General features: G+C 42.4%; 1 protein-coding gene and 2 long non-coding RNA genes across 7 annotated transcripts; 2 read left to right on the top strand and 1 right to left on the bottom strand.

Annotated features, from left to right (window-relative positions):
* LOC138971269 (uncharacterized) lies at positions 1-27,683 on the top strand. 5 transcript variants are annotated; one of them, XM_070343977.1, is made up of 5 exons: positions 1-250; positions 22,294-23,051; positions 23,745-23,945; positions 24,370-24,511; positions 25,488-27,683. In XM_070343977.1, the coding sequence occupies exons 2-5, from the start codon at positions 22,354-22,356 to the stop codon at positions 25,710-25,712; spliced, it is 1,266 nt and encodes a 421-aa protein (XP_070200078.1). In that variant the 5' UTR covers positions 1-250; positions 22,294-22,353; the 3' UTR covers positions 25,713-27,683. The 5 variants fall into 5 exon arrangements, with proteins under 5 accessions (XP_070200078.1, XP_070200077.1, XP_070200079.1 ...); XM_070343976.1 differs by lacking the exon at positions 1-250 and adding an exon at positions 4,306-4,394; XM_070343978.1 differs by lacking the exon at positions 1-250 and adding an exon at positions 4,307-4,404.
* LOC138971268 (uncharacterized) lies at positions 6,740-9,591 on the top strand. The gene is made up of 2 exons (XR_011457207.1): positions 6,740-7,100; positions 8,589-9,591. It is a non-coding gene; the product is annotated as an uncharacterized lncRNA (long non-coding RNA).
* On the bottom strand, positions 13,922-19,079 carry LOC138971267 (uncharacterized). Its single transcript, XR_011457206.1, has 4 exons — positions 18,625-19,079; positions 17,244-17,354; positions 15,497-15,576; positions 13,922-14,195 (listed from the first exon to the last, which is right to left on the bottom strand). It is a non-coding gene; the product is annotated as an uncharacterized lncRNA (long non-coding RNA).
* Positions 27,684-27,852: the final 169 nt, after the last annotated feature.

Genomic DNA, 27,852 nt, shown 5'->3' with positions numbered 1-27,852 from the left:
AAATACAGACAGTACAAAATGGAGTCAAAAGCGCCCGTCTTTGTTGTCTAAGATACAAGCCGGCGCTAGCTCTTGGGGTGGGGGGTTTTCAGTGACTTGCTCTGTCGTGTCAGACACCCGATATGACCATGCAGCCTTAGTCGGTTTTGCATTTCGGCTGATTGGTGATATACCCGGGCTTCGCGGTGTGTGACATATCTGTGTTGTCAGTCGGTGTGGAGTACTGCTGAAAACGTGTCACAAATAAGGGGTAGGTTGAAATCACGTTGTTGCTTTGTTGGCTGTTGTTCGGGTGGTGGTGTAAGTTGTTAGTGGTGGTGGTGGTGGTAACCTCTGTGTGTGTGTGTGTGTGTGTGTGTGTGTGTGTGTGTGCCGGTGTGTGTGTGAGAGTCTCTCTCTCTCTCTCTCTCTCTCTCTCTCTCTCTCTCTCTCTCTCTCTCTCTCTCTCTCTCTCTCTCTCTCTCTCTCTCTCTCTCCATAAGTAGATGTTTGCGCTAAGGCCCGACAGCAGTGTTGCGTGATAGATAGTTATACACTCAGCTGTATGTGGAGAAGTGCACAGTAATATTAATGGTGTTCGTATAGGTTCTCAAGTAGACCTTCTTCTGAGCGTATTGGATGTTACTGCATGCTACTGCATTGTACAATGCCACGAATGGTTGCCAAAAACGAAAGAGAGGCCGAGGCTAAGGCCAAACAAAAAATAGGTGTGGTTACGGTAACATAGCCCCAAAAAATAGGGTAGGAAGGTAGGCAATCACTTTTTTTTTTAACTTTTTTTTCTAATGTGTACAAATTAAACCTACTTGACAGGGAAATAAGTGTGCGACTCGGGCGCTTTCGCTTTCATTGCGTTTTCTGCACTCGTTTTTTTGTTTTTTTGTGGTTTTTTGGGACAAATGTAATAAAAAGTTATAGGGTCGGCCCCTAAAAATAGGGTAGGTCGGGTTACCGTAACCACACCTAATTTTTTTTTAGGCCTAAGATGTTTGGGTTGCGAGGTTCAGTCACAGGCAGAAGGTATCGTCCACTGGACTACTACTATCACAGAAAGACTACAAGGTACGTCACTCACCTGCGAGTCTTCTGTGTTCTTGGAGTCGCTTCCTGGGGAAAAATATTGTTCAAGACGGTTCGCCTCTTCCTACAGTCTGTGTAAGGTCAAATAAATACAGTTGAATGATTGTTTGAACAGTCCTCACCTCACCTCACCTACGCCTGTGACCCCGTCTGGGGTATAGGCCGCCAATCAGCTCCCTCCATGCATCTCTGTTTTGGGCGAGTCTTTCCAGCATTCCCCACGTCTTTCCCATGTGCTTTGCGTCTGCGTCCAAATCTCGGCGCCATGTGTTCCTGGGTCGCCCTCTCTTTCTCTTGCCTTGAGGGTTCCACGTGAGGGCTTGCCTTGTGATGTTTGAAGCAGGTTTGCGAAGGGTGTGGCCTATCCACCGCCAGCGTCTCTGTAGGATGTCCTCCTCGACGGGCTGCTGTCTGGTTCTCAGCCACAGGTCTTCGTTGCTGATTTTTTCTGGCCAGCGAATCTTGAGGATCTTCCTGAGGCAGGTATTGATGAAGACCTGGATTTTCTTCATGGTGGTGACGGTGGTTCTCCAGGTCTCGGCTCCGTATAGTAGGATCGGCTTCACGATGGTATTGAAAACCCTGATCTTTGTAGTGATACTGACTTCGCTGGATCCCCAGATTTTCTTCAGCTGATGGAATGCTGCTCTGGCCTTGCCGATGCGGGTTTTGACGTCTGCGTCCGTTCCTCCCTGCTTGTCCAAGATGCTGCCGAGATAGGTGAAGCTGTCCACCTCTTCCAGCGCAATGCCTTCGACTGTGATGGGTGTGTTGTTAGGTGCATTTGTCTTGAACACCTTGCTCTTCCCTCTGTTGATGTGGAGGCCCAGGCTAGCTGAGTTGTCCGCAACAATGCCGGTCTTTTCCTGCATCTGTTGTTGGGTGTGAGAGAGAAGAGCCAGATCATCAGCAAAATCAAGGTCGTCCAGCTGTGTCCAAAGTGTCCACTGGATGCCATTTCGTTTCTGGTCAGTCGACGTCTTCATGACCCAGTCGATCGCTAACAGGAACAGGAAAGGTGAGAGCAGGCAGCCTTGCCTCACTCCGGTTTGTTTGAACAGTATGTACCTTTAATTTTCAGCTTCCGTCCCTTGCAGGTTGTTTTTAACCATCATTTGGACGAATCTTCGTTTGCGAGCCGCTAACTTCCACTCGGCGTCAAACTCATGCATCCGCACCGAATATGCATACCAGCGCTCATTGGTCTAAAACATATGTAAATATTGTGTAGCAACCACGGGAAAATAATCTTCGAATATCCTGTTATATACTCGAAAACTGCTCCACGGTCAATGCGACATATTCATGTATACGCTCGTGCTTCGATCTTCAAACTGTCTCGTTCATAGGACAGAACCTGACCGAGGAATGCTGTGTAACAGAACTTGACACCGGCACACCTGGAGCTATTAGGTCATAGGGAGGTCAGTCATGCGCGTCACTGAGGCTCCTTTGGGGTTGAAATGTATCCGTTTTGGGTCGTATTACTCTAAAATGTACCAGGGTACAGCAAAAACGATCAAGAATGGCACTTATATTAGCCTCGTTTGACACAAGATAGTACGAATCGTCTTAAACAACTTTCTTCCAAGTTTAAGATTTATATAAAAGTTGCATTGGGTTTTTAGATAATAAAAAAGTCCTCCGGCTGGCCCCGCCCGGCTCGGTCGGACTATAGAAAACGCCGCCTACCCCTTCCTTTTGTTTGAGCGAAATTAAATAGTGCGTGAATAGGAGGGCGGGGTGCTTTCAAAGTTCGCACCATGTATGCGGTTATTTATGTATAGGCTGTTCGCCAGGGTTCTGTGCAAAACTAAAATTTCCGCAACCGGCAACTAAGCCTGCGGTTTACTGAGAAAAAGAAAAACAAGAACGCTGAAGCGTGATTAACCATTCAGTCAAAAGAACTTGCATTGAGATACGTCCAGTGCTTTCACGCTTTCCAAGTTGACAAAGGTACAGAGAGGAGAGAGAGAGAGAGAGAGAGAGAGAGAGAGAGAGAGAGAGAGAGAGAGAGAGAGAGAGAGAGAGAGAGAGAGTGGGGGGTGGGGGGCAGAGACAGAGGAAACAAACAGATAGACAGACACACAGACTGAAAGACATAGACACTGGCAGATAGACAGAGAAAAAAGGGTTGGGAAATATAATTTGGGGAAGAACGAAGTGGCAGGGCTTTTTTTTATCCTGTGTTTTTGAGCATTGCAAACCCAGACACGCATATCTGGGAGGGGGGGGGGCAACTATCCTTAGCGGATTAGGACTTTATTCTGCAGAAAAGACAAATGCTGGAGAAAAACCGTTCTTTTCTGCAGCATTTCTGCATAATGTCATCTTTCGCCGAAGCAGCGTTTTTTTCTGCAGCAAAACATTTTACTGCAGTAAAATTGAAATCAAGAATGCTGCAGTAAAACGATGCTGCAGAAAACTTGTTTACATTTTTTCTGCAGCATTTTGTACTGGCTCTTGGCGGATTATGACATTATTCAGTTGTTCTGGAGAAAAACCGAAATGCTGGAGAAAAACTGTCTTTTCTGCAGCATTTCTGCATAATGTCATCTTTCGCCGAAGCAACGTTTTTTACTGCAGTAAAACAGTTTTTCTGAAGCATAATGTTTACTTGGTTTTCTGCAGCATTATTGCGATTAACTTTTTCTTCAGTCTGTCAGTGACAGTTTTTCTGGAGAAAAACGAACGACCTTGTAAAGTAGCGTTTGTATTCGTCGCCCCCTGGGATAGTATAATAGTTTGTTCCGCAGTGTACCAATAGACAGACAAAACACATTCGTGTCACGCACAACTATTGGTAATTCTGGATGAGTCCATCTCTCGACAGAGGGGGGCTCGCGTGCTCCAACATTATAATGAGCCAGTACAAAATGCTGCAGAAAAAGTGTAAACAGGTTTTCTGCAGTAAAACAACAGCACCGTTTTACTGCAGCATTCTTGATTTCAATTTTACTGCAGTAAAATGTTTTGCTCCAGAAAAACCCGTTGCTTCGGCGAAAGATGACATTATGCAGAAATGCTGCAGAAAAGACAGTTTTTCTCCAGCATTTCTGTTTTTCTGCAGAATAACTGAATAATGCCAAAATGCTGAAGAAAAAGTGTAAACAGTCTGACTGACAGTGTAAAAAATCAATCTGATGCCAAGCCGCCCTGTTCTAAATATAGCAATCCCGACGAAACTCAGCGAGCGAGCGCAGAGCGGCTGACTGCGTGATGCGCACACTGGCAGTCAGTGAAACTGGAAGCGATTCCAAAATGGACGCCGACAGAGAGCAAGTACACACACGAACGAAGTAGGACGAACGATGGTGTGTTTTGGTGAGACTGGTGGTTTTTGTGCGATTTTGGTGACGTAGCTTCTTCCAGGAGTTTAGTCGTTTCATGGTATGTGCAGAATACGTTGCTGGTAAGAGTTATATGTATCAGCTCAGGTTGAAGATGTAGGCTAGTAGTCGGAGTTAGCGTACGAAAGCGTTCGCTGCACATAGTTTTGCAGACAACGCTGTTGTTGTGCAGAGAAGTGTGCCGTTATTGTGTGTGTCGCTAGGATCGTGTTAATGTTGGCATTGCGATCTCTGGTGTGGTCTAGTGGTGTGTGGATTAGTGTGCTCTGTCTGATTGTCTGTCTGTCTGTTCGTGTCAGTGCCTCTCTCTCTCTCTCTCGCTCTCTCGCTCTCTCTCTCTCTCTCGCTCTCTCTATCTCTCTCTCGCTCTCTCTCTCTCTCACTCTCTCTCACTCACTCTCTGTACATACACATTGTCACTGTTTGTTGCATTAACATTCTCTCTCTCTCTCTCTCTCTCTCTCTCTCTCTCTCTCTCTCTCTCTCTCTCTCTCTCTCTCTCTCTCTCTCTCTCTCTCTCTCTCTCTCTCTCTCTCTCAGGGACAGATTGTAAGACTAGGCGTGAGCCTAAAATCTCCATCCTTGAGTAATAAAGTTCGTTCGTTCGTTCGTTCGTTCGTTCGTTCTCTCTCTCTCTCTCTCTCTCTCTCTCTCTCTCTCTCTCTCTCTCTCTCTCTCTCTCTCTCTCTCTCTCTCTCTCTCTCTCTCTCTCTCTCTCTCTCTCTCTCTCTCTCTCTCTCTCTCACCCGCTCAGACAAATAGGTTGTAAGAACGTTAAAAACCGACAACTCATCCCTCTCTCATTACTTTCAGTCCAAGGTTTTGAAGTATGATCTCCAAACCCTTATAATCGGGAGTGAGGGAGAGAGGGGAAAAAAGAACTCTAAAACTAAATGAGTGTAGCGTTAGGTCAGTACAGGACGACCTTTCATATCGATACTGAGAGACAGTCGCAGATAGGCATATACACACACACACACACACACACACACTGACACACGCACGTGCGTGCACGCACACACACTGCACACACATACTGTACACACACACACAAAGAGACACAGAGAGTTCGTAGTGTTGGTTGTCAGTGGTGACCATAATGTGATCCTCCACCACGGAATCAGTCGGATGTCACCTCGCGAGGTTCTGCGCTAGGCCCAATAAAATTATGTAGTCCGGGGGTTGTCAGGTAGCAGTGCCGGTGAGGGTCACCTTAGTCACAGGCTTAATTATAACTCGAAAAGTGTTCGCTCTTTTCTAAAGTGGTTTTCACCAATGGATAGAGCATAAAAAAACTCTTTAAGAAAATGTAAGAATATAAAAATCATGCAAAGGTGACATGCGACTCATTCCGTGGTGGAGGGTCACATATCTACTTGAAGTTCCGCTTTGTGCAAATTCAAATACGACGCTAAACTAAACAAGTCGCGTAAGGCGAAAATACAATATTTAGTCAAGTAGCTGTCGAACTCACAGAATGAAACTGAACGCAATGCAACGCAGCAAGACCGTATACTCGTGGTCCACCGCTCACGGCATTGGCAGTGAAATTGACAAGAAGAGCGGGGTAGTGGTTACGCTATGCTGCATAGCACGCTTTTCTGTACCTCTCTTCGTTTTAACTTTCTGAGCGTGTTTTTAATCCAAACATATCATATCTATATATTTTTGGAATCAGGATGAAACAAGGAATAAGATGAAAGTGTTTTTAAATTGATTTCGAAAAAAAAAATTGATAATAATTTTTATATATTTAATTTTCAGAGGTGACAGTGCCGCCTCAACTTTCACGAAAAGCCGGATATGACGTCATCAAAGACATTTATCAAAAAAATGAAAAAAACGTTCGGGGATTTCATACCCAGGAACTCTCATGTCAAATTTCATAAAGATCGGTCCAGTAGTTTAGTCTGAATCGCTCTACACACACACCCACACGCACACACACACAGACACACAGACACACACACAGACACACGCACATACACCACGACCCTCGTTTCGATTCCCCCTCGATGTTAAAATATTTAGTCAAAACTTGACTAAATATAACAAAAAAGACTTGTGCCTGGGACAACCTATGACGGCTTACTAGTGCCAAAACCTCATAATTGTAATTATCAAAGGAAAATTAGTAATTTTCCCTTGATGATTAAAGATAGAGTCTCCACGCCGCCATCTTGGAGAGTTTTTTGCCGAATCGGGCCGATTTGAAGAGTTTGAGGAATCTAGTGTACCTTAATTAAGACGCACCTGGCTCGGTTTGCTCAATAAAGCACCAGAAGTATGCTAAATAATTAAATCAAAATGAGTAAATTGGCATTAAATTTTGGTCGCGACCGAGCTCTCCACCATTTGAAGATTAAAATTGGCCGTCAAGACTGGTTTTCGCCTGCTGTCATGACAACTGGCAAAAAATGGCGGACGAACCGGACGTATCGCAAAGAGCTAGTTCATTTCTCAACGAAATTGAGTCCAGAATGAAAAGGAAACCAATGACAGAACCTGAACGGAAGCGACGCAGACGACACACTACAGCAGAACGCAACAAGCGAACCATATTCATAGGATATCAATGGGAACGACGGATACAGGAGACTGTAAATGTGTAAGTGTAACCGTTGGGGCAGAATCCGCCGATGAAGCGCTCGCAGAAATCCTGCTAGATTTGTAAGTACGACAATCCAAGTTCTTGTTGTGTAGATCTATACTTTTTCCTGGCCGAAGCCTCATTACATTTTTAATCAGTAATGCTTGCTGGTCCTGCCATTTCACGAAAATGGACCAGCCACTGTTTGTATCCATGTGCACTTTCGTAAATTCCGTCACTTGACGAACTCAGAACTGTCATTTTCTTCACCGCGATACACAGTTCATTGCGAAGATCTTCCTCAGTAAATCGTTCAGATTCCACGTACGATTTGTTGTCAAGAAACAACTCAAACGAAAGTTTCAAATCAAACTCATCATCCTCCATCTTGCTTGTCGAAGCACCAAAGTACTGTATCGATGTAATGAATGCTTGATCAAGCGAGCGCATGCATACGTATTTTTTTTGGCTGTGGCGGCTGATTCTAGTTGTTATGTTTTCGGAACACAAAGTGATGCATTCTCAGTGAACGCACTATACAGAGAGTAAGGCCCGCTTTGCTAGTGACACGCTAGGGTCCGCGCTATACTGTTAGGAGGGGGGGGGGGGGGGGGTGGGTAACGCCAAGAACCTATCGCCAGGCGAGTCTAACATCACTTACACATGGCTGTGCTTTGTGTACACGGGTGTATGAGACTGTCTAGCGCCACCATTGTTTCTGTTGCTATTTATAAACTATGACGTGGACATCATTTGTAAACATTGCCGAGCAGGATTTGTGCTCGGAACAGCTGATTCTGTGACGGTGTGCAGCCAAGAGGCATAAGTGAAACGGGAACAGTCAATGAGTCATGAGGATGCAGACAGATTTTCAATACATTCATCATGTTCTCTTTTAGAAAATTAGAACAAAAAATAACAAGAGGAGAACTTCGAGAAGTAACAGGAGAATGTACGCAACAATAAGCTTTATTTTTAGGGGGATGGGTGTGTGTTGGTGTGATTGTTCCTTTGTATATTTATCATTCATTTGTGTTTATACAGTGGATCCCACTTTTATAAGACCCCCCACTTTCAGACTCCTTTGACCTTCCATTTTCAGACATTGTTTACTCAGAATTTGTTTTCATAACCTCGTTAATTTACTCCCATTTAAAGACTCCCTCCTGTTCATGAACTGATTTTCTCAGATTTCATACTCATAGATCACATTCCTGTACTTATTTTTCAATATTCTTCCAGTGAGGTAAGCTGCATATAAAAAGGAATATATTACTCCCTACTTCAATACTTGTATACATTTGTCAAATTATTCAGCCAGGAAGGTGTTACAATCTTTTGAGAAGTTGGCAGGAGGCGCTCCATGCTTTGACTGAAGGAGTTCTGTACCTCCCAACTATTATTAAATAAAATAGCAGGAGGCCTAAAATGTAGTCATACGCTCTTCATGGTTTCTTTGTGTAAATCATGTGAAGAAAATTACATCTTTACATAGCGTATGGTATGTTATGTAATGTGTATGTGCACAGATGCATATACTCACACATACCTTTTTTTTCATTTACCAGTTACTATGCGAAGACACAAGAACAGCAATCTTCTACATCTATCAAGGCAACTGGCGGACGACAACCAGTGATGCAGGAGTCAGATGTTTCTTAATTTCATCTGTAGAGGAGTCGGTGTAAGTCAATAAATCTATAATTTGCACATTGCTGTCTCTGAACCAAATGAAATGGAAGAGTGAATGATGTTTTATTGTGTGTGTGTGTCAGAGTGTGTGTGTGTGTGTGTGTGTGTGTGCCTGTGTTTTCATTTGTTATTTAGACTATGTAATTAGTTTCAAAGAAATACATGCCGTAGAATGAGTGCAGGTGAGTGGTCATATTTTTAATTTGTTTAGTTTTCTATCAAGATCATGTGTATATAATATTTATTTGTATAAGCAAATCGGCCGGGATTGCATAAGCTGCCATTGGTTTGAAAATAACTTGTCTCTTTCTTTATTATTGCGTTTTTGCGGAGAAACAAATGGTTACAGTTAGAGGACAAGACAATTATTATTATTAATAAATGAAACAACAAATGCACACAAATATACTCAATTGACAAGAGCATTGTTCAATTTTATTTGATGTAAATCTCAAGACCACAGCCACACATTCTCTCTGAACAGTTCAAGGGGGAAAAACATGAAACTAGTGTCTGGATTCTAAATTTCACTGTTTGAGAGATCTCAATAACCCAGAGCCATTGTTGTATTACTTCCACAGCTGCACCATGTTGTCAATGAGCACTCTTGGCTGCTGTCGTATGACCAGGGACCTAGGGTATGCAGTCATGGAGACCTGCTTTGAAGGCTCTACAAGATGAGCAAATACTTCCTGAGAAACATCCCCAACTACTGAAATTTCAGGTACATATAATAACAGTTTTTGATCAGCAAAAAGGACACATTGTAACTCTTTCAGACTTTTTAGACTCGAATAAATGATAGTTCAAATTAAAGTTAAAATAAACATCAGTTCAGTCAAATTGTGGAAACTGTTAAAAAAATGTGAGTTGCGGGATAGATTGAATAAAAACTCTAAATGTAGAAAGTCTAGATAAATACAAAGAAAAAACATTTTTCCTGTGCTTCTTCAAAAATTCAAAAGCAGGGACTGTTTGTTCAAATTTGCTATGCTCTCTACCATCATCCTGAACTCAGGTCAAAATGAGTTCAGCTCATTCTCTCCCTGACAGGATGCCTTGAGTTTCCTTGTCTGGCAAGGAAACCGATATTTTTACATATTTAGAGCTTTATGTAATGTATTATAATTTACTAGTAATACCCGTGCTCCGCACGGGATTTTTTCTTCTTCATTAATTACAGAGTTAATTATGAATAAGCAACAACAAAAACGTGTTCAATGTGCAATGGCAAGCGCCTACAGAACAAAATGCCATACATTTATTGGAAGAGATAAAAAAAGGGCACAGTGGTGGATTGGCCATGACTTGTGCAGTGACAACAGTAACATATTAAATTTAGAAGTAATTGCGACAAAGTTACCCCAAAAAAGCGCTAGCACACACAGAACAACAAAATGTGATAAAACATCAAACCTAAGAAAAGGAGCGTTCAATGTGCAATGAACTGCAAACCATTTACACAGCAGCAAACATGTGACGCTTTCTGAAATTTCGGTCAATGTAGTGATATTTTCTTTTTACCCGGCTCGGCGCTTGAATACACTTTCTTTGTTTTCTTGCATAGCTGCTCGCCATTAGTAATGCAAGAATCTACAGCTTGGTGAAGACAGACAGTTACGAAGGAAAGGCTAAATGCGGCCAAACAAAAAAAGTGGCTACATTGACCGAAATCTCAGAAAATATGACACATGGGAGTGAAACAAACACATAAACACAGTATTAAATGAGCAAATAGTGTGCACAGTACAAAAAAAGTTTGACACATTAGCAAATAGGAATGAAAAAGTAACCCAGTGGTAAATATACAGTGGGTTCTGTGAACAATAACAAATCATATAATTGGGAAAGAATAAAACAGCGTTAAATTGTGCCCTTTTCTTAGATTTCAGTCAATGTGGACAGTCTGAAAATTCAATCAATGTGACAAAATCATTTTGTCACGCTTCAAGTTCAACCAAGATGATGAATGCTAGTTAAAATGTGTAAAAGAATATATAACACCAATCATATAATTGGGAAAGATATCTCGTCGCAGTACCCCGACAGCTCGAGTCACCCACAATGAAACGTTTGTACGATTGACTGGACTTAAACAAATTAGCGGCTACATTGACATAAGTGAGGGACATAAATGTGCAAAAAAATGTGCCCAGAGAACACATCACCATATATGTCTTGAGACGGAAAAAAAACAGCACTAAATGGAACAAAATTTGTACACTTCAGCAAACATGTGAGTGAAAAATAAAATGTTAACTCTTACACTGGTGCAATTCTGTAACACATGTTACATAGCCACTGGTGAATTAACAGAGAGAAAAATAACAAAAAACGGTCATAATATTATAGGTTTTCGCCTACATGGGAGGTAATCGGAACCGACCAAACAGACTCAGCCAGTAGCGCGACATGTGTCGTGACAACCAGGTGACAGTATACCTAAAGTAGCGCGACATATGTCGCGACAACCAGCCTCAGGGTTAAAATGTGAAATTGGTTCTGCGTTCTGCGAACAACAAAATGTTTACACATGCATTGTGCACAGAGAACAAAAGTTTACAGATCACCATGCATATATGGCATTATGATGGTTAGGCCTGAAGAAATACATTTGCTTTTGTTTAATATCTCTCTTGGGCTGCAAGCCAGCACAACATAATTAAAACATTTCATTTGCCGAATCAGCGCCACCAAAACTGATAAATAGGACTAAGCATGGAATATTCACTGCAGGGGCTCTTTTTTATTTGTCATGCTGTGTGACACACGCGTTGCAGTTGTCACCATGTGTAGAGTTTAAGATGATGTGATTCCTATTCTTATAAAGACAAAGTCGATCTCCGTTACACCCCGCAAAAATGTACATGATTGCCCATATGGTCTTTGTTGATGTTCTTTGTCTCGTGACTTTATCGATATGTCGCAAAATGATTCCACAAAATTCAAAACAGGGATCAGATTTTACCCGCAACTACTGACTCGAGTAAATAGTGTGCACAGTACAAAAAAAAAGTTTTACACATCAGCAAATAGGAATGAAAATGTAACCCAGTGGTAAATATACAGTGGGTTCTGTGAACAATAAGCAGATTCGAGATCGTCGATAATGATTTTTCATGTTTTTTGTTTGTAATTTATAAATTACAAAGGAATTGATATGTAAGACAGTTTCAAGCGAGCTATTTTTCGCGGCTGTATTTACTGTGCAAACAACTCTAAATATGACAAAAGTGTCACGTGATAATCAACCGTTTGGTTTCGCCGCTCACTGGAGCAGACGATTTTTTCTGTAACCAGTTGACAGTGATGAAACCATATATTACGGTCTCCTTCCGGCAGCAGTCCCAAAATACAAAACGTCTCTTTCCGTGGCTGTGTCAGTTTCCAATGCGACACTGTCATTGGCACTGTCATTCTTGTGACGCTCGTCGCGTTTTCACCTGTTTTTGACTGAAATGTTGCACAGGATGCGGTTGAAAAGCCAAAGGTCTTCAGCTTTTGTTGATCTTTGGCAGGCCTATTAGTTTTAATTCGGTGGCATAATTCAATGCGCTTCGTCAAAATTTCTTAAACTGAAACCAAAAGCAGACGCAAGACTTATAGTCAGTTGGAGTTGTCTCCCGTACTCCTAAACTTTAGTGTGCTGCAGACGGTTGTACCCAAACGGCTCATATCGCAAACGGTTTGGAATTCCAAAAAACGCAAGATCAGCACTACACGACTTCAGTGCACCTGTAGGCGAGAGTGCTCGGTCAATTTTGGACAATGTGTATCTTGAATGGAAAATATCGAATATCACGCTGTCCGAAGGAATGGTGTTCTTATCGGAGAATGACAGCGCTCAGTTCAAAACGATAGGACATCAGACCGCCATGCTGCTATGTGAATCGGACATTTGAGCCTTTCAATCGGTCTATGCAGACCTGGGAACCCCTGTTTTGCACTTCGAGTATTCTCAAACAAACTTGGTGTATTTTCAGAAAAATGAGCGTACTCCACACAGCGTTTGAACATCCATGATTAAAACATGCCTCACGCGTGTCCGTCACACCGTAAATTAAGTTGACCAATACATTTAAAACAAAAGTTTTCTTCAATGTTTACTGACAACAAGAAGAGCAAACGCTCGATCGAGTCACTTTCGCAGTTCTGAATATTATATGAGGCATCAGATGGGCAGGAAGAAATTGCTATTCACAACACAATGAGTCACGTTCACATAAAATTTGAGCCCGGTCACTTTTATAGTTTCCGAGAAAAGCCCAACGTTAAGTTGTGTGTTGCCGAACAGAAAAGGCTAGTTATCTCCCTTGTTTTTCTGATAACGTTCGTAAAAGGCTACAGATGTAAATACTTTGATGTAAAGAATAATCCTACAAAGTTTCAATCACATCCGATGAACTTTGTCAAAGATATAAAATGTCTAATTTTTCCTTTGACGCTGACCTGTGACCTTGAAAAAGGTCAAAGGTCAACGAAACCATCGTTAAAGTGTAGAGGTCATTGGAGGTCACGACTAAACAAAATATGAGCCCGATCGCTTTGATAGTTTCCGAGAAAAGTCCATATAAAATGTCTAATTTTTCCTTTGACGCTGACCTGTGACCTTGAAAAAGGTCAAAGGTCAACAAAACCATCGTTAAAGTGTAGAGGTCATTGGAGGTCACGACTAAACAAAATATGAGCCCGATCGCTTTGATAGTTTCCGAGAAAAGTCCAACGTTAAGGTGGTGTCTACGGACGGACGGCCGGACGGCCGGCCGGACGGACAGACTAACACTGACCGATTACATAGAGTCACTTTTTCTCAAGTGACTCAAAAACTGTTATCATGTGACAAAATACTGGATCGGCTTCGGGATGGGCGTGTGAAGAAAAGTTGTCTAGGAATTTTTCTCGTCGTATTTTTTGTCCACTGATCGTATTCTCGACAATCATGCGTACAAAATACGGCGAAATCGTATGGGTTCCCAGGTCTGTCTATGCCTGACGCCTAACGACATCCCTGCCTAGGTTAGGAAAGGGGGGAGAAAATTGCTAACGCCCTGACCCAGGGTCGAACTTGCAACCTCTCGCTTTCGAGCGCAAGTGCGTTACCACCCGGCCACCCAGACTGGTTTATGTGATTTTCCTTTGGGGTGATCTAAACCTAGGCTCTAAATTCACCTTTTCAACATGCATGACTTTTGACACAACTCTGTACTTAACACAGGCGACCAGCATATTAGCCTGTGTACTGGCCAGCTGGATCGGTACATTTTTTCCTTATGGCCTACACACATTAACTGTATCTGGCTATTTGGACTCGTTCTCCCAAATAACCATATTTGCACAAAATAAATTGTCTGTAAGCAGCATAGTGTTGTGTTTTATTGATGTCTCCCTCTTCTGCTTCTTCCAGGACGAGGGCGTCGCTTCTCTGGGCCCAAGCAAGTGAAAGGAAACTCTCATCCAGCACCAACCACCAGTGCATCGAAATCCTGGAGTGTAAACAGAAAATCATCTTTCAGTGACAAAACTTGATTCAGATTTAAACATTAAAATTGTTAAAAAAGATATGCACCAAATTTAAGAAAATTGGAGAAAATAATGAGAAAGAAGAAATTGTAATTTATGTAATAGAGCATGTCTTGGTGTGTGTGTGTGGGGAGGGGGGGATATACACCTGTGACGGTACAGGCTTTCCAGTATGATAGAACAGAGTTGAGGCAGGTATATAAAACAGAAAGCAATTTAATATAGATTATATCGAACACAGAAGAAGAAATGTACATGAGTGATGACACTGGTTAGTAAAACAAGACTGTCCTGGGACATTGTGAATATTTGTGTAGAGGCACCTGTAACATATCTTTAGCTTCTTGGAATGAATTGCACATGATTGTCTCTTGAGACACATATATACTATATGTCACCCTCTCCTTGAAATAATCTTCTAATACTTGATTATTTAAACATGTTGTTTTGCATCATATCCATTTTGTCAGAGGCGAGTTTTGCCTCATTTGTACACATTTCTCCAAGACATTTGAATTCTGGTACACCTTTCCTGTTCATAGCTCGTGCCCAGTGGTTCTGGTTCTGGTATAGTACGTCGCTGGAGCCAAGTTGGCTATATATATGCGACGGGACTGGTGGGCGCAGCGGCCTAAAAAGAGGAGGAGGGAGGAGGGAGGTTTCCTACGGCAGTAGAAAAGGCTTTTGCTGATGTGCAGCCTATCACCTCCTCGCTTAGATGGTTCCACTCCTGAGCTGTCTTTACAAAAAATGAGTGTCTGAACAGTTCAGTTCGGCAGTGTGGTATGATTAGGCCTTTAGAGTTGTTGATGGCCTGCCTCTCGATCACATTGTTGGAACTGTAGTCGCTAAACTGAGTTGGCTTCACCCTCCTGCGGGTCTGTTTTGCAGGGGTGATGAAGTTTTCGGGGGGGAGTGCTGGTATCTGCCCTGTGGATATTTTGAACAGTGTTGTGAGTCTATGTTGGCGCCGTCGTTCTTGGAGTGTTGTGAGCTCGAGGTCCTTTAGCATCTTGGTGACATGATGTCACAAGGGTGTTGTCTATTGCAGTGTACCCATGTACTGTACAGAAACCCTCTTTTTTATGCCCCCTTATTTGTAAGGTTACTTTCTCTGATTTATGTTTATAAACTGTTATTTTAACCCTATTCTCAGACAGAATTATTTCAGAGTTTTTTTAAAAAAATATTTTTATTGTGGCAACTGTCTGCTTGCACTTGCAGAGGATTTAGAGCAAATCTCACACAAGGATTAGGTACTTACTGTCATAAGGCCAGCATTCAGCTTCACCATTTAGAGGCTAGGGCTTGGAGTTTCTCCTGGCCTGGTTCCTGGATAAGTTTCTGGAAGTGGAAAGATTGTTATTTCACTTTTAAATCAGTCAATACCCATTTTTACAACTATGCCTGCTTGAACCAGGCATAAACGAGTCATAACACACCACTAACCTGAACGATGAGCAAAACTTGCAAAGTATTTCTTATGAACAATGGTGTGTTTTTTAAATTTTAAAGTGACTATTTCAAAAGAAAAGAAAGTACAGTTTTGTAAAGCACATTCATTTTTTTATATATTGACAACGTGTGATTTTTCACACTTGCTTTTTTGACTCACATGCGAAGCAAAAGTGAGTCTATGTACTCACCCGAGTCGTCCGTCCGTCCGTCCGTCCGTCCGGAAAACTTTAACGTTGGATATTTCTTGGACACTATTCAGTCTATCAGTACCAAATTTGGCAAGATGGTGTATGATGACAAGGCCCCAAAAAACATACATAGCATCTTGACCTTGCTTCAAGGTCAAGGTCGCAGGGGCTATAAATGTTGTCCAAAAAACAGCCATTTTTCACATTTTCTCTGAAGTTTTTGAGATTGAATACCTCACCTATATATGATATATAGGGCAAAGTAAGCCCCATCTTTTGATACCAGTTTGGTTTACCTTGCTTCAAGGTCAAGGTCACAAGAGCTCTTCAAAGTTGGATTGTATACATATTTTGAAGTGACCTTGACCCTGAACTATGGAAGATAACTGTTTCAAACTTAAAAATTATGTGGGGCACATGTTATACTTTCATCATGAGACACATTTGGTCACATATGATCAAGGTCAAGGTCACTTTGACCCTTATGAAATGTGACCAAAATAAGGTAGTGAACCACTAAAAGTGACCATATCTCATGGTAGAAAGAGCCAATAAGCACCATTGTACTTCCTATGTCTTGAATTAACAGCTTTGTGTTGCATGACCTTGGATGACCTTGACCTTGGGTCAAGGTCACATGTATTTTGGTAGGAAAAATGTGTAAAGCAGTTCTTAGTGTATGATGTCATTGCTAGGTTTAGCTGAAGGTCATGTAAAGGTCAAGGTCAAGCATGTGAGTCGTATGGGCTTTGCCCTTCTTGTTTTTATTGTTTGTAAATTTTACCTCATCTAATGTTCTCACATCTAGCACATTTTCCCTTGAAACCTCAAACAATTCAGAGGAGAGAGTTTCGTTACAACCTGTACTTGTGTATTTCCTCACAGGATACATTCCATGTAAATTATAGGAAAGTATTCTGATGAATGTATAATAACAATGAATGGATCATTTTAATGACAGCAAAATAAACAATGATGTCACAAGGGTGTTGTCTATTGCATTTCTGTGTGTCTCACCATGTTATCAGGAATTTTTTTACAAAAGGCATTCTTGCTCGTAAAATTATATATCACACAACTGTGGTATATTGCTCTTCAGAGGAAACAAAATGTTGGTGGGCCCTTTTGACAGACAGATGCACAGCACACTTCTATCCTTGCCATAATTATAACTGTGAAATCCCCATTATACTCTTCACCCAAGAAAATAATATCTTCTGTTATTGTCATCAAAGTTCACCCTATTATTTCTTATATAACTATTTGTGCAAGTGCTATTGTCATTCATGATTCTGTGTATACATGCGTGTGTGAACCCGTGCATGGAAAGTACTAGGAAAAGGACTAAAACTAATCCTGATTTACCTTCAAATTGGTTCCTCAGCAGATCACTTTCTGTCCGCACCTCTTCCTCTCCTGCCGCCCTCTAGCACTAGTAAGGACAGCATGTTCTGCTGGAAGCGAAACTTCCATAGCCTAGACGGAACGAGAAGAGTTTACAGTTCTCATACTTCATCCTTACTCAATTTACAGTATCTGTATCAAACCTATTATCATCAAGAAAAGCTCACTTGACTTTGAAGAGATTCATTCTCTATCGACTGCCCATTGAACAAATAAAATTCAGCTCTCATAAGCTTTACTAGTGCGAGTAGAATTTTTGCTTTTAAAATGGGTGTGATAATTAGTATTTTCTGTTCTACTCACTCTTGCAAGCAAAGCACATTTTTACTTTTAGTTTACTGTTGTGTTTATTCCAGTGGTATGAATTGTAGCTAAAAAAAAAATGCATCTATATATATATTATCAAAAGAGTAACAGTGCAAATGCAGAGTCTTATAATTATTTCAGAAGGCAAGTCCTTGATTTTCCAATCCATGATCTACACACATTCACTGATTGAGCTATCGCCGTATCGGAAAGACGTCAGCCAAAATTAACTTCAGATTGGATGTTTCTCCACGAATTTCAAGCGTTACAATGATCCAAAGTTCGATCAGCAGCACTTTGGAGGGGAGGGGAAAAGTCAGTATTAAGTTTGTGTGGGATAAACCATATGCAAAGCCGGCTGACGTCCTCGTTCTACTGCCTCTAGTAGCTGAAAACAAGTGATCTCATCGGCTACCAGTAAGTTCGTCACACGGTAGATTCGTCACGGGTGACGAAGTTACCGGCAGGGTGGGCGGGTGTTTATGCTTAGAGCTTATAAAATGCTTTCAGATGTTTGATTTGTGGGAGAGATTCAAGATTCACATTTTTAAGAGAGAGAGAGAGAGAGAGAGAGAGAGAGAATGAAAATGCCATTTTATATTGTGTACTTCACCTACTCAAAGAAAAAAGAGATACAAAATAAATACGCACAACATCACATATGCTCTGTGAAAGGATAGAGAGAGGGGGAGGGGGAGAGAGAGAGAGAGAGAGGGGAGAGAGAGAGAGAGAAAAGGGGGGGGGGAGGTGCAAGGTTGTATTACCATTACATAACAGCCGCGCTCGGACTACTGTGGCGAAGTTACTGTGGCGAAGTTACCGGGGACCGGTGACGAATCTACCGTTTGACGAACTTACTCAGTTACTGGTATCCTATCCATCTCATCATACCAACCAAATGGTTCGAAATGACTCGCCTTACAGATTTCTTTGCAGTCCTGCTGGGATCAACCTTTACACTAATACTGACTGTTGTATTGAAAGCCCTATTTGATTATAAACAACATTTCCTGTGGTCTACAAATCCGACACTTACCTGGTCAGTCTCCAATTCGTCAAAACGTTCCCTGATAGTCGCCATGTTGTCTCGAATCAAGGGACATCACCCACGGAACACATCACAAGAGTGCATTTTCCTTTGATATTACGACAATTGATTCAACTTCCCAAACTTTTAATTCTGCAAAGTTAAGTTTGTCCTTCTGTGTGGTAACATTATTCGTCACGCAGAATCTTATGGTAAAGCTTTTAGGGCGATCTGAAGGCCTTTTACTGGCGGAGACTATATCTTTAACATTTTCACGTGTTTATTACTAATTTTCCCGGAATAATTACTAACTTTCACCTGTTAATTACTAATTTTTAGTTTTGGCTCACTTCCTGACGGATTGCTAGTGCCAAAACTAAAAATTAGTCATTTTCCCGTGAAAATGAGTAACTAACAGGTGAAAACAGTAACTGACAGCGTTAATTAGTAATTATCACGTGATAATGGGTGACCCCAGGTTTTGGCACAAGTAAGCCGTCATAGGGCTTACTAGTGCCAAAACCTCAAAATTGTAATTATCAAGGGAAAATTAGTCATTTTCCCTTGATAATTACCATTTTCACGTGTTAATTACTAATTTTCCCGGGAAAATTACTAACTTTTAGTTTTGGCTCACTTCCTGACGGATTGCTAGTGCCAAAACTAAAAATTAGTCATTTTCCCGTGAAAATAACTAATTATCCCGTGAAAATGAGTAACTAACGAGTGAAAACAGTAACTGACAGCGTTAATTAGTAATTATCACGTGATAATGGGTAACCCCAGGTTTTGGCACTAGTAAGCCGTCATAACAACCAACAGTGAATGAAGAGTAAGCGAAATAGATGACAGTGATTCAGCGAGTGCTGTAATATACAGCAGCTGTCGACACCTAATATACAAGCTAATAAAATTATTGACCGGCCTGCTCCCATTCACGCGTACAGAAAGCACGTGTGTCCTTGCATAATGTAAAAATAATTTCCTTTTTATGAACGCCATCATGCAAACCATCATAGATCGATCTGTCTCGACAGTCTTTCACATTGGTTCTTTTGGCATTCAGTCCAGGGCGGAGGATAAGGTATGTCTCTCTTGGTATGTGTGTGTGTGTGTATGTGTGTTTGTGTGTGTGTGTGTATGTGTGTTTGTGTGTGTATGTGTGTGTGTGTGTTTGTGTGTGTGTATGTGTATGTGTGTATGTGTGTGTGTGTGTGTATGTGTGTGCGTGTGTGTGTGTATGTATGTGTGTATGTGCGTGTGTGTGTGTGTGTGTGTATACATGTGTGTGCGTGTATGTGTGTGTGTGTGTGTGTGTGCGTGTGTGTGTGTGTGTGTGTGTGTGTGTGTGTGTGTGTGTACAGGTGTGTGTGTGTGTATGTATACATGTGTGTGTGTGTGTGTGTGTGTGTGTGTGTGTATGTATACATGTGTGTGTGTGTGTGTGTGTGTGTGTGTGTGTGTGTGTGTGTGCAAAGCATATCTCAAAAACTATATTGGACTGGTTTTAATAGAAAACTGGTTTTCTCATTTTTGACAGCATTTGCTTGTGTCGTTTATAGCGCAATTGGATGACGTGATATTTGTCCGTTTGCAAGTTGAGGCGGCACTGTCACGGCTACGTTTTTTCTTGAATTTTCTTGAATTTTATTCACAGAACCATGGACCCAGTCCGGACTATGGGATTACTTTTAAGCTTGGTACCTGCAACATTTCGAAAATCAAAATTTAAATCTCTGAAATGATTGTATTCCTTATTTTTTACTGTATCCGAAAATATATGTTTATAGTGGAGATTGATTAAACAATGTGCTTAAAATGAAAAAAAACCCATTACATAGCCACTTCGATTCTTTATTTTTGGGACAAGACATAAAATAAACATTCGCCTATTCCTTAGCATCATCTGATTTTTGTTTTAAATGTATTGTAATAATATTCTCAAAATGAAAATATTCGTTGAAAAGATGGCACATTTTTGACTTCACAGCTCCTTCCAGTCGAATCATAGATAACAGAACGTCATATATCGAGTCTGGAACCCACAACTGAGAACATATTTATTGGCGAGAGATTATGACTTTATCTTGCGACGTTCTTCCCCCCTAAGCACAATAACACAACAATAGGCCTCTCTCTCTCTCTCTCTTTCTTTCTCTCTGTCTCTCTCTCTCTTTCTCTCTAACTCTCTCTCTCTCTTTCTCTCTCTCTCTCTGTCTCTCTCTCTCTCCCTCTCTCTCTGTCTCTCTCTCTGTCTCTCTCTCTCTCTCTGTCTCTCTCCCTCTGTCTCTCTGTCTTTCTCTCTCTCTCACTCTCTGTCTCTCTCGCTCTCTCTCTCTTTCTCTCTGTCTCTCTCTCTCTCTCTCTCTCTGTCTCTCTCTCTCTGTCTTATGTTCGTCTGTCTTTATGTGTTGTATAAAGGACAGGTTGGAAGAATAGGCTTTGCCTAAAACCTTTATCCTTTTGTAATAAAGTTCTGAGTCTGAGTCTGAGTCTCTGTCTCTCATTCTCTCTCTCCCTCTGGCTCTCTCTCTCCCTCGCTCTCTCTGTCTCTCTCTGTGTCTCTCTCTCTCTCTGTCTCTCTCTGTGTCTCTCTTTCTCTCTCTCTCTCTCTCTGTCTCTCTCTCTCTGTCTCTCTGTCTCTGTCTCTCTGTCTCTCTCTCTCTCTCTCTGTATCTCTCTCTCTCTGTCTCTCTGTCTGTCTCTCTGTCTCTCTCTGTGTCTCTCTCTCTGTCTCTCTGTCTCTGTCTGTCTGTCTCTCTGTCTCTCTCTCTCTCTCTCTCTCTCTCTCTCTCTCTCTCTCTCGTGTGTAATGTAAAAGACAATGGGCAATGAACGAACACTGATAGCCTCGTTTCCTGCTACTTGCTGTGAACGTGAACGTTCGGATTCGGTTTCGATATTAGATCGAGTGTTTGAATACCCCTCCCAAAATCCACCCCGACAGCCTAAGCAATATAACATTCTGACTTCTGACTCAGTTTGCTATAGCCTATAATTATAAAGAAATCTTTCGAAAGCTTTTCTGATATATCTCACAGTAGGGCAGGCACGCCCAACGCACTCTTTTGTGCGACTGAATTGCACCTGTGCGTTATGAATCTGTCACAGCTCAACACATTTGAAAAGTGCTCACAAGCGATAATATATCGAGTCATGTATTATTTTACAGTAAGACTCTATACCCCATAAAAACCTTATGTAACAAAAACTTACAAAATACACCCGAACAGTAGCATGTAGTATTCTGTTTATCCTACATACTGTATTTACGTGTATTTTACTCAGAACGTCCCGCAGTCGAGGCGGCGACATTGAAGACGCTTCTTTTGGAACCTCGATCTCTTCCAAAGCCTCGTGTAATCTCTTACGTCAAAGCAAAGAAACGTCACTCTGGTAAGGGTGGTGTGACGTGTTAGTTCTAAAAATTCATCGAGGGTAATTAGCGACCGCAATTTTTTTCTCCGTAATGACGTTTGTCTCGGTGACTTGGGCATCATGAGCAGTGGAAAAACAGGTCCCTGTCAGACTTGCTTAAACATGACCTCATTTACATGATACACACACGTGTGGTTTGAACGATATTGTTATGTAATGAGTGGTCTCTCTCACGTATGTAGGATAAATATCTTTAATCCTTGATTTTCTGCAATGTGTTGTTTGTTTGTTTTGTACCAGGAACACTCAGAACCTTTCCCTGACTACTTAAACCGTTTGTTCTACACCGGAAGCTGCGCAATGAATGTGGTGCGTTGGTCGCGGCGGTCACCGCTCCTCTTGCTCGCTGTCTTGTTGGTAGCCGCCCTCGCCGTCGTCGTCTTCTTCAGAGGTCACGGCAATGACCACAAGCTTCTTCCCAGTGACAGTGAAGGAAAGCTATATACGCCAAGCCGAGCAGACGCACAGAGACAACTGGGTGGAGGTGACAGCAAAGCAGGACTCAGCCTCGTGCGAAGCTCTGAAAACAATAACGTGAAAGCAAATTCTGGATTCGGACAGAAAGAACAGGGAGACAGCGAACGCGGTTCAGAACAAAAAGGGGCCGTTGACTCTCAAAACAAGAGCGGCCATGGCGTGAAAGCTAGTTCCGGTTCCGGGATATTCAATGCGCTGCTGCGGATTCTGGTGCTGACCTACAACCGTGGGCAGTCGCTGTCGAGGTGCCTGGCTTCGCTCAACGACGCCGAGTACGACGGGAAGAGAGTGGAGGTGGAGATACACATTGACCGCAGCAAAAGCGGTATCGTTCACAACGAGACGCTGGAAGCGGCCAATAGTTTTGTCTTCAAGCATGGCCGAGTCCAGGTGGTGGTCAAGCCCAAGCACGGGGGGGTGTTGGGTCAGTGGTTAAGGTCGTGGCGCGTGCCCGAGGACAACACCTCCGAGATCGCTGTCTTCGTTGAGGACGATATCACCCTCTCCCCCTACTTTGCCAGGTTGGTGGATAAATGTGGTTGGTTTGACTGGTTGGTTGACTGGTTGGTTGGTTGGTTGGTTGGTTGGTTTTGGTGTAGGTGTGTGGGTGGGTGCGTGTGTGTGTTCGTGCGTGTGGGTGTTGTGTGTGTCTATCTATCTGTCTGTCTGTCTGCCTGCCTGCCTGCCTGCCTGTCTGCCTGTCTGACTGTCTGCCTGCCTGACTGCCTGTCTGCCTGCTTGCCTGTCTGCCTGTCTGACTGCCTGCCTGTCTGACTGCCTGCCTGTCTGCCTGTCTGACTGCCTGCCTGTCTGCCTGTCTGACTGCCTGCCTGTCTGACTGCCTGTCTGCCTGCTTGCCTGTCTGCCTGTCTGACTGCCTGCCTGTCTGACTGCCTGTCTGCCTGCTTGCCTGTCTGCCTGTCTGACTGCCTGCCTGTCTGACTGCCTGTCTCCCTGTCTGCCTGTCTGCCTGTCTGACTGCCTGCCTGTCTGACTGCCTGTATCTCTCTTTTAGTTTTACGCGACTCCCAAGTTGTAAAAGAAAACTTAACCAGGCTCAGTGTTTTCCACTTTGGCACCTCATCTGTTTTCAGAATTCTGTCTCTTTTTCCGACATATATTCAGCGACCGGTCTTAGTCTCTTGCAGCACAAGTCTATCAATACTACAAGTAGCTATCAGGTCACTTTTAGTTTAATGTGCTTCTGCTTGCAGGTATTTAAGGAGGGTGCACGAAAAGTATGACAGCTACCCTGGAATCAACGGGTACGCCTTGCAGGCCGAGTCCATCCGGCATGCAGTGGGTTCCAAACATTCACGCCTGCAAGGGCCGGAGGGAGAGGTGGTGTTTTTGTACCCTGTGCTAGGGTCATGGGGATTTTCACCACATACGGGCCAGTGGAGAGATTTTATCAGGTGGGTGTCAAATTTGGTTTCGGGGGGGGGGGTACACGCACGGCACAGACACACACGCACGCACACACATACACACACAAACACACGCATGCACGCACACACACCCCACACACACACACACTCCCACACACACACACACACGCACGCACGCACACACACCCCACACACACACACTCCCACTCCCACAAACGCTCACACACACACATACACACGCACGCACACACACACCCCACACACACACACTCCCACAAACGCTCACACACACACATACACACGCACGCACGCACACACACACACACCCCACACACACACACCCGCAAACGCTCTCTCACACACACACACACACACACACACACACACACTGCAAACACACACAAACACACAAACACCAATGGTGATCGTAATACTGGTCTTTGTGTTGCAGATGGTACAACGAAAGCAGTCAGAAGAAAGGCTTCAAGCCGGCTGTACCAGGACTCATGCCCACAGGGTGGTACAACTCGTTATACAACACGGGCCGCGCTGAAACCATGTGGACCATGTGGCACATACACCATGCTTATCAAGTGAGTGTGTGTGTGTGTGTATGTGTGTCTGTGTGTGTGTGTGTGTCTGTGTGTGTGTGTGTGTGTGTGTGTGTGTGTGTGTGTGTGTGTGTGTGTGTTTGTGTGATACAACTCGTTGTACCAAACGGCCCGCACTGAAACAATTTGGACCACGTGGCACATACATCATGCTTATCAAGTGAGTGTAGTGTGTGTGCGTGTGTGTCTTTATGTGATACAACTCGTTATACCAAGCGGGCCGCGCTAAAACAATGTGGACCATGTGGCACACACACCATGCTTATCAAGTGAGTGTATTGTGTGTTATGTGTGTGTGTGTGTGTGTGTGTGTGTGTGGGTGGGTGGGTGTGTGTGTGTGTGTGTCTTTATGTGATACTACTTTCAGTACAAAGCGGGCCGCGCTGAATCCTTGTGGAAGATTTGGCAAAAACAAAGCTTATCAAATGAGGGACATATGATAAGTGTTATTGGTGGTAGTATAGATATAGACCTATGTGTGTGTTGGGGTGTCGAGTGTGGCCGTGGGAAGGGTATAGTGTGGGGTTGTTGTGTGTGTGTCTGCATCTGTGTACGTGTGTATGTGTCAGTGCCTGTGTCTTTGTCTGTATAGGACCTTACGAAATATACAGCCCCAACCTTATTCAAATATTGACATTAAATTCTAATTCACAAACATTTTATTTGGTATTCATTTTATTTTCAAGCTCTGTTGAACTGTTCCTCTTACACACGTAAAAACAAACGCTTTTGCCGCTACAAAACTGTCTCTACATTGTTTTGCAGAATAAAGTGTACATGGTGTACACCCACTTTCCAGCACACGATCTATGTAAAAACAAACGCTCTTGCCGCTACAAAACTGTCTCTATTGTTTGCAGAATAAAGTGTACACGGTGTACACCCACTTTCCAGCACACGATCTCTGTAAAAACAAACGCTCTTGCCGCTACAAAACTGTCTCTACATTGTTTTGCAGAATAAAGTGTACACGGTGTACACCCACTTTCCACAAGGTAAATGCCTGGCCTTCAACTGGAAGGAACCGGGGGAACACTATGGTGGTAAGCGCACCAAAGGACTGAAAGCGGATCTTCTCGACACCTGGAAGGAGGAAGACTTCAAACTTCCCGACAAACTTCAGATTCTCAACGCCAAGGGAGATAACATCGGAAAATTAATGACGCCTACTGGCATCGTGTGATCACATTTTGCAAAGAATTGAAAGAGAGAGAGAGAGAGAGAGAGAGAGAGAGAGAGAGAGAGAGAGAGAGAGAGAGAGAGAGAGAGAGAGAGAGAGAGAGAGAGAGAGAGAGAGAGAGAGAGAGAGAGAGAGAGAGAGAGAGAGAGAGAGAGAGAAAACAAACTGATGGATCTGGAGACTGAGGTTGTGAGAGAGAGAGAATTCAATTGAATTGAACTTTATTTTACAAGGATTAAAATTTAAGGCTACGCCTTTTCTTACAATCGAGAGAGAGAGAGAGTGAGAGAGAGAGAACAAACTGATGGATCTAGAGACTGAGGTTGTGTGAGAGAGAGAATTCATTTGAATTGAACTTTATTTTACAAGGATTAAGATTTAAGGCTACGCCTTTTCTTACAATCTGTCCTTGGGACGCACAGACACACAATGAGTGAGAGACAGAGAGAGAGGGGGGGGGAGAGAGAACATAATATGGCTGTGATTTTAATAATCATCTTTTGTACCTATGCTTTTTCCTCCACAATCAATGTTCTGCAACATTCCTATCAACAGATGTCCCGCTTATCGAAGGGGATTGTTTAGTCCGTCATTCCGTTTTGGGAAACTTTTATTTTTTCTACTGCCAAGAGCGAGGAAATTAAATGCTGACTGTTATGCTCGCCTATATCACATTTTCTATCTTACTCTATGATTGTGTGAGTGTGAGTCAGTACACAGTGTGTGTGTGTCTGTGTGTGTCTGTGTGTGTGTGTCTGTGTCTGTGTCTGTGTGTGTCTGTGTGTGTGTGTCTGTGTCTGTGTCTTTGTGTGTGTCTGTGTGTGTGTATGTCAGTGTGTGCGTGTGTGTCTGTGTATGTCAGTGTGTGTGTGTCTGTTTGTGTCTGTGTGTGCCTGTGTTACATATTAGGGGATGTACATAAGATTCAAGTTTTTATGACCACACTGTGAGCCAATTTTGCACATTATATTTTGGCATATTGTATTAGCGTAGTGGTAAAATGAAGCTAAGTTTCAGTCTTGTGGGTGTGAAATTATTGTTCTTCGGGTTACAGTTGCTTGTATTTTTATCTTTTTTTCTCATTATTGATGCTGTTGTATTTTTGATAGCCTGCTAATACAAAAGTCGCAACGAAGCTTGGAGAAACTGCTTTGTTTGAGTGGGGGGAAAACAAGTGTATATATGTCACATTCGCTGCATTGATTGTATTCGGATGTTTCCGTTGATCGCTACGAAAATGCAAAAAGAATGCTGGAATAAGGGGAACGACAACCTGTATTTTGTCTTCAAACCGGTTTCTTTAGTATACCACTCTGCATACTAACGATCATGGTCTTGCTATAAAATGATATCCTGTGCAGACTGGACATTATTTTACCCAATTGATTTGGCATATTGACACCGATGACAATTATAAAATTAATTTATTAAAAATATCCACTGACTCGGCACAGGAGGCATGCAGCCAAACTGTTGAGTTGTGTCTAATTTCAAGAATGTTCTAATCTCATGTAAAACTGTTCCCTTTAGGATGAATGCATCTTCAAGCTATGCAAGTCCCATTAAAAGATTGACATGATTTGTACATTGTCAGTTGATAGTTACGTACGTAAGTAGATTATTTTGACACATCAGTGTCTGCTTTGTATTTTAAGTTGCCATGTTTGTTACCTTAAATTAATGTCTTTGTTTCTTGTTATTGACATTGTTCGTATTATATGCCTTTCTGAGATTTGCTCCTCGAGATTACTGATAGATTGGTTGATTGACAGAAAGATGGATGGATGTTTTGTTTTTGCTAACTTATTAAAATACTTGTTATTAGTCGTTCTTTTATACACCTTAAAACTGTTTTATGATCACCAGATGGATTTACTTTGCTTTCGTGTGCCATGGTTTGTATGGGGTGTTGATTGAAAGAGTGGGAGACTTTTTGGACATAAGGGATAATAAATAAAATGAAAAAGAACAGAATGTCTACTCTTAAATTGTGTTTCTTAGCTATCATTTTATATGCGCGGACGTGTTGTATCAATGAAAGGTCAGTTTGAAAGTGTGTCTGTGTAGATGTGGGTGTGGATAATTATATTTGTGTGGATATCACACACACACACACACACACACACACACACACACACACACA

This window comes from Littorina saxatilis, linkage group LG7 (genome assembly GCF_037325665.1).
Source record: "Littorina saxatilis isolate snail1 linkage group LG7, US_GU_Lsax_2.0, whole genome shotgun sequence".
In the NCBI taxonomy this organism is placed as follows: domain Eukaryota; kingdom Metazoa; phylum Mollusca; class Gastropoda; order Littorinimorpha; family Littorinidae; genus Littorina; species Littorina saxatilis.
Note: the sequence above shows the minus strand (reverse complement) of the source record. Positions and strands in the feature narration are given on the sequence as shown.

Coding starts and splice junctions, on each gene's coding strand:
- LOC138971269 (XM_070343976.1), top strand. Junction 23,052..23,744: donor CTCTCCCCCTACTTTGCCAG/GTTGGTGGATAA, acceptor TTCTGCTTGCAG/GTATTTAAGGAGGGTGCACG. Junction 24,512..25,487: donor ACATACACCATGCTTATCAA/GTGAGTGTGTGT, acceptor ATTGTTTTGCAG/AATAAAGTGTACACGGTGTA.